The following is a 6,802-nucleotide window of genomic DNA, read 5'->3' on the forward strand; positions in this document are numbered from 1 at the left end:
AAACTTCTCTCCAGTTCTAAATCCCTGATTGCACTGTTTCTCTTTTGAATAAGTAGTTTAGAAATTCAGCATGCAAATTCACCCCTTTAGTTTCTGATTATGTCTACAAGCATTGGTAATACTGATGCACTTTCCTTCCTTCAGAATCTGCTGTGGACTTTGTGCCTCTTATGTTGCAGGTGTCTCAGCAGTTTTAAAACATAATGTTGCATGTTAAAAAATCTTGAATCCTCTTCTGAAATGACTTCTTTAAAAAACAGTAAAATCTTAATATAAGATTGTAGGCATAGTGTGGATAGATCCAAGGGAATCCTCTGTGACCAGCTTTCCAGCCAGGTGCCTACACCTGGATAGAAGCCTCTGCCTTAATTAGCTGTTCTTATTAAAGCACTGTCATCTCTGCAGCAAGAGAGAACAACTTCTAACAGCACAGGAAACCAAGGCGTCGGCGTGGATGCCGATGTGCTCCCACAGAGCCACGACATCTTTCTCACCATAGAGTAAAACACTTTGCCTTAATCTGCCAAAACACCAAAGCAAATTTCAGGTCTCTCACCTTTAACAAAACCAACACATAGCACAGATAAACCATCCCAGACGACTGATCTCAGACAGGTAACCCGGGTGGTCTCAGCAGATGCGTCGCTGCGTCACTGTGCACCCGCAGTGCTCAGTGTGTGTCCCCACCCGCAGCGCTCGGTGCGTGTCCCCCACCCGCAGTGCTCAGTGCGTGTCCCCACCCGCAGTGCTCAGTGCGTGTCCCCCCCCCGCAGCGCTCGGTGCGTGTCCCCCCCCCGCAGCGCTCGGTACGTGTCCCCACTCGCAGCGCTCGGTACGTGTCCCCCCCCCGCAGCGCTCGGTGCGTGTCCCCCCCCCGCAGCGCTCGGTGCGTGTCCCCCCCCCGCAGCGCTCAGTGCGTGTCCCCCCCCGCAGCGCTCGGTGCGTGTCCCCCCCCCACAGCGCTCGGTGCGTGTCCCCCACCCGCAGTGCTTGGTGCGTGTCCCCCCCCCGCAGGGCTCAGTGCGTGTCCCCCCCCCGCAGTGCTCAGTGCGTGTCCCCACCCGCAGCGCTCGGTGCGTGTCCCCACCCGCAGTGCTCGGTGCGTGTCCCCCACCCGCAGTGCTCAGTGCGTGTCCCCACCCACAGCGTTCGGTACGTGTCCGCCCCCCGGGGCGCTCAGTACGTGTCCCCCACCCGCAGCGCTCAGTACGTGTCCCCCACCCACAGCGCTCAGTGCGTGTCCCCCCCCCGCAGCGCTCAGTACGTGTCCCCCCCCCGCAGCGCTCAGTACGTGTCCCCCACCCGCAGCGCTCAGTACGTGTCCCCCACCCGCAGCGCTCAGTACGTGTCCCCCCCCCGCAGCGCTCGGTGCGTGTCCCCCCCCGCAGTGCTCAGTACGTGTCCCCCACCTGCAGCGCTCAGTACGTGTCCCCCGCCCGCAGTGCTCGGTGCGTGTCCCCCCCCGCAGTGCTCAGTACGTGTCCCCCACCTGCAGCGCTCAGTACGTGTCCCCCACCCGCAGTGCTCGGTAGGTGTCCCCCCCCCGCAGTGCTCAGTGTGTGTCCCCCCCCCGCAGTGCTCGGTGCGTGTCCCCCACCCACAGCGCTCGGTGCGTGTCCCCCCCCCGCAGCGCTCGGTGCGTGTCCTCACCCGCAGCGCTCGGTGCGTGTCCCCCACCCGCAGCGCTCGGTGCGTGTCCCCCCCCCGCAGCGCTCGGTGCGTGTCCCCCCCCCGCAGCGCTCGGTGCGTGTCCCCCACCCGCAGTGCTCGGTGCGTGTCCCCACCCGCAGTGCTTGGTGCGTGTCCCCCACCCGCAGTGCTCAGTGCGTGTCCCCCACCCGCAGCGCTCGGTACGTGTCCCCACCCGCAGCGCTCAGTACGTGTCCCCCCCCCGCAGCGCTCAGTACGTGTCCCCCACCCGCAGCGCTCAGTACGTGTCCCCCCCCGCAGCGCTCGGTGCGTGTCCCCCACCCGCAGCGCTCAGTACGTGTCCCCCACCCGCAGCGCTCGGTGCGTGTCCCCCCCCGCAGTGCTCAGTACGTGTCCCCCACCCGCAGCGCTCAGTACGTGTCCCCCCCCGCAGCGCTCGGTACGTGTCCCCACCCGCAGCGCTAGGTGCGTGTCCCCCACCCGCAGCGCTCAGTACGTGTCGCCCCCCGCAGCGCTCAGTACGTGTCCCCACCCGCAGCGCTCGGTGCGTGTCCCCCCCCCGCAGCGCTCGGTGCGTGTCCCCCGCCCGCAGCGCTCAGTACGTGTCCCCACCCGCAGCGCTCGGTGCGTGTCCCCCACCCGCAGCGCTCGGTGCGTGTCCCCCACCCACCGTCTCCGGAGAGGACTCGCGGTCCTGGGCAGCCGGGAGGATCCACCTGCGTGGTGCCCTCCTTACCCCATCAGATCCACGGCACACCTTCCACGGCCACATCGAGGGGGATGTCTCTTCAGCCATTATCCCTTTATCGTCATTCTTTCACTTTATCTGTGTTCTTAAATGTTCCGTTTCCTGTGTCATATTTCAAGTGACACTGTAGTTAGGATTATGTCCAAGATCCCGGTTTGCGTTGCCTCAGGCAGTGGAAGGACACGAAGGTGCTCACTGCAGAAAGTAAATCCCTCCACTGATCATTGAAGCCCTGGGTTAAAGGTGGTTGCAATGTTTCCTTCTCTGCTCTTGTTTTGTAGGACCACACTGATGTAACTTTCTCAATCCAGGAAAAGGATGCAGCTGTTTCTTCAAATATGAATACAAATACAGAAGTCTAACCCTGATGGACGGGGCTTAAGGTATACTGCTAATATTTCCTACAGCTGGCTTCCAGTGCGGCATGATGGCTCCGCACTCACATGGTAGAATGTGCTGTATGGATTTTTAAGTTCCAGACGTGTCTCCATCAGCACTTCCATGCTTACCTGCTTTATGGACAAGCTCTACGGCCTACGGAGACAGTTCACAACGCACAGCCGTAATAATTCACCAGTGGCGCTTGACTACATACTCTGAGCTACAGAAACGAGGTTATACGACAAAAGAGAAATATTAAAAATGTGTGTATTTTTAGATTAGCAGAACTACTTCTCAGGTAACTAGGAAGTAAAAATGCAGATAGACATATGTACACATGTGCTTCAACTCAAGACTTGGGCCTGACGTGGGAAGTTTTAGGTCAAACGTTCGGCTGCCAGAATAAGCAGTTGAAAACATAAGAACATAAGAGGGCACGATGGGGGAAAAAAGCAACGGCCACACGTGTCACATAGATGCTCACTTAGAATTTGTGGGTTTTAATTCTGTTACAGTTTGGCAGAGCTTGACACGTCCAGTGTGGAATATGGCAGCCAAGACCAAGCCGATGAAACAAGACATGAGTGCTGGGAAAAATAAGCAAGGAGTAACAACCAAGAATGGAGATGTATCCCAAGAAATAAGCGACATGGAAGCACTTGTCAATGAGAGGAAATTGCACCTGCAGCAGGAATACAAGACTCTCACTGACCATGTGAATGCATACATGGGAACAGTGGAGCTCTTCCTCCAGGAGAACAGATTCCTAGAAAAGGAGGCCAAACAGAATGAGGAAGAGAGCAACGCTTATCTCTCCTACATAAGAAAACACAGCCAAAAGTGCCAGAACATGATAATAACATTGAATGATCAGAATCACACTGATCTGTCTCAAGTCCAGAAGGAGAAAGAGGAGCTAATCTCACAGTATACGGAAAAAGAGAAGGAGGTGAGGAGCCGTCTGACGAATGTGGAGACAAAGTACTCTGTTGTGAGCAAGGAGGTTGAAGACCTGCAGCCTTTCAAAGCTCCATCTCTTCAGCTGGAACAGAGGAAAAGGATTAAAGAGCTGGAGAAGGAACTGTTGGTCACAAAGGTACGGTATGCGGATCAAATGCACACAATCAAGAGCAGATTTCTGAAGGCCAAGGCTGACTGCGAGATGGACTTTCAACAGAAGATGCAGTTTCTCACCAAGAGAGCAGAAGAAGCAGCAATGCTGTCTCTGATTCAGCATATCCAACAGGTGAAAGCGGAGAATGGCCGTCTGCGCCAGGAACTGCTCAGCCTCATCCAGCATTCAACAGTGCTTAAGGAAACCAGAGTTCAGCTGCTCGACCAGCAGGAGCAGCTGCTCCGGGAGCAGCGGTACCTGCAGGACGTGGCCCAGGCGCGGCGACGGCTGCACGGGGCGCACGGCGCCACCGGCGCCTCCCGCAGCCCCCGCAGCCCCCGCAGCCCCCGCCGCTCCTTCAGGTGCGCCCGGCAACCCGAAAACCGCGTCTCCACCCCTCGCTCCCGCCAACAGACCAGCAGCTGTAACGGCACCGTCAGCTGCTGCCGCCAGCCAGGGACCAGCGCACACGAGTAGATGTTCTGTCCGCGACGAGGGGATTGATTCACACAGCTCACGCTCAGCGTGCAACCCAGGCAAAGATCTTAAAAGTAACCTTGGCTTTAACTTTATTACATCTGTATTAGGACATCTGAAACTGCAATCTCTTCACATCCCAAAATAAACAACGACATTTTCTCTTTGAGATCAGACTTTGATGTTTGTATTCTTAGTGAGGCAATCTCCATGTTACTTTTCACTGCAAACGACATCTGCTGACACCGTAGTGTGCACCCACGTAGGCCAACATTTCAGCAACATTTATTTTCCCAAATCTTCTGTGTGTCAGACTTTGATTTATCTTACCTTCTGCTGGTTTCCAAAGGACAGAAAACAAATACGCAGCAACCAAATCCTCTAAATAATATAAGCAGTTGGAGTATTTGACCCTTGGTCATAAATATCCACAAAATATATTAATATACATTTTTACTTCTCATTCTTTTCTCGCTTTACTGTTTCACTTGAGAAGCAAGAGGTGAAGAGTTCTGTCACTGCGGCCACAATCTCTTTGAGTTGAACACTTGCATTTTGATCACTTCGTCACCAATGACACCAGAGGTCACCCTTGCTCTGAAGTTTCAGCATTCATGCAGGGCTATTTTACACCGAGCAGAGCTTAGCTGAGGCTGGAAGAAACGTTGAAGGTCAATCGGAGCATGGCCACTCTCCATGGCTTTTGAGTATCCTCAGTAACAGACTCCACAGCCTCCCTGTGCAGTTTGTTCCAGTGTTTGGCCACACTCACAGTAAAAAAAAAAAAAAAAAAAAAAAAAAAAGTATTTTCTTACATTGAAAAAGAATTTCAATTTCCAAACAGTGTGGCTCCATCTTCTTCCTGCTCCGTCTGATCTTTAAGCACATTAGTGAGAGCCCCTGAACCTTGTCCAGGCTAAACACCAGCTCTCAGCCTCTCGCTGCACCACGGATGCTCCCTCGGCTGGACACGATCCTGCGTGTCCATGTCCGTCCTGCCCCGGGAGCCCGCGCCGCACGAGGTGCCCGGGCGCGGTGTCTCGGCGCCGAGCGGAGGGGCAGGACCGGCCGGCGCCGCGGCCGAGGCTCTCCCGGCGCAGCCCCGGCGGTGTTGGCCGCCCTTGCTGCCCCCCGTGCTGGGCACAGCCCGCTGGCGTGGGCAGGACCGGCCAGCGCCGCGGCCGAGGCTCTCCCGGCGCAGCCCCGGCGGTGTTGGCCGCCCTTGCTGCCCCCTGTGCTGGGCACAGCCCGCTGGCGTGGGCAGGACCGGCCAGCGCCGCGGCTCCTCCCGGCGCAGCCCCGGCCGTGTTGGCCGCCCTTGCTGCCCCCCGTGCTGGGCACAGCCCGCTGGCGTGGGCAGGATCGGCCAGCGCCGCGGCTCCTCCCGGCGCAGCCCCGGCGGTGTTGGCCGCCCTTGCTGCCCCCCGTGCTGGGCACAGCCCGCTGGCGTGGGCAGGACCGGCCAGCGCCGCGGCCGAGGCTCTCCCGGCGCAGCCCCGGCGGTGTTGGCCGCCCTTGCTGCCCCCCGTGCTGGGCACAGCCCGCTGGCGTCCGCCGGGCCCGCAGCTCCTCTCCCGACCCGCTGCCTCGCGGCGGGGCAGCTGCCAGCCCGGCTGCTGCGCGGGTTGTTCCTCCCCAGGGGCAGGACCGCGCGTCTTCCAGTGGCAAGTTCACAGGGTTCTGTTGCCCGTCAGGGTCCCTCTGAACAGCGGCAGAAGAAACTGCTGTATTAACCACACCGCTCCTTGTTCCGTACCATCTGCAGACTTGCCAAGGCTGCACCCCAGCCTGCTATCCCGCTGATTAACGAAGAAGCTGAACAGCCCTGGCACCCGAACTGACCCTGGGGTGCCACTCGTGAGGGACCTCCAGCTGGACCCCATGGCCCCAGTGACAAACGCTGGTTTTTCAGTCTGTCTCCAGGCTCTTCACCAGTCTGCATTTCTCCCTCGGACAACAAGGATGTTGTAGGAGTCAGCGTCTGGCGGAATACAGGGCTGGCAAGGAAAGATTTGCATTGTGGGCATTAGCAACAGCAGTTGCTAGATTTTAAAAAACAGTCGTTTTTCTGTTTGTTTTCACGGCGCAGTCGGATGACACCGGGTGCTGGGGGCGATGTCTGACATCCTGCGCCGACACCCGCGCACGTCGGGTTGTCGGGCGGAGGCACCGCGCACGCTGTGCCGGAGAAGTTCCACCTCTTGCTGCGCCGCTGCCGGGAGGGGAGAGCGGCCCCGCGGGCCCCAGCACCGCCCGCTCCGCCAGCGAGCGCGGCGGGCGCGGAACGGAGGCACGACGGTCGGACGGACGGTCGGACGGACGGACGGACGGACCGGCCGCTCCCACGCCGCCGCACACCAGACTGTGCGCATGCGCCGTGCCGCGCGGCCGTTTCCATAGCAGCAGACGCCAACAGGGCGCGGGGCCTGGTG

The 6,802-nt window shown here is 58.5% G+C and overlaps 1 protein-coding gene across 1 annotated transcript; it reads left to right on the top strand.

Moving 5' to 3' along the window:
• Positions 1–3,218: 3,218 nt before the first annotated feature.
• CCDC166 (coiled-coil domain containing 166) lies at positions 3,219–4,370 on the top strand (the record flags this gene model as incomplete). Its single annotated transcript, XM_082046255.1, has 1 exon — positions 3,219–4,370. One exon carries the CDS (start codon positions 3,219–3,221, stop codon positions 4,368–4,370), a length of 1,152 nt encoding a protein of 383 aa, XP_081902381.1.
• Positions 4,371–6,802: the final 2,432 nt, after the last annotated feature.

This window comes from Streptopelia decaocto (assembly GCF_964273445.1).
Source record: "Streptopelia decaocto genome assembly, chromosome: 2".
NCBI classification, from domain to species: Eukaryota; Metazoa; Chordata; class Aves; order Columbiformes; family Columbidae; genus Streptopelia; species Streptopelia decaocto.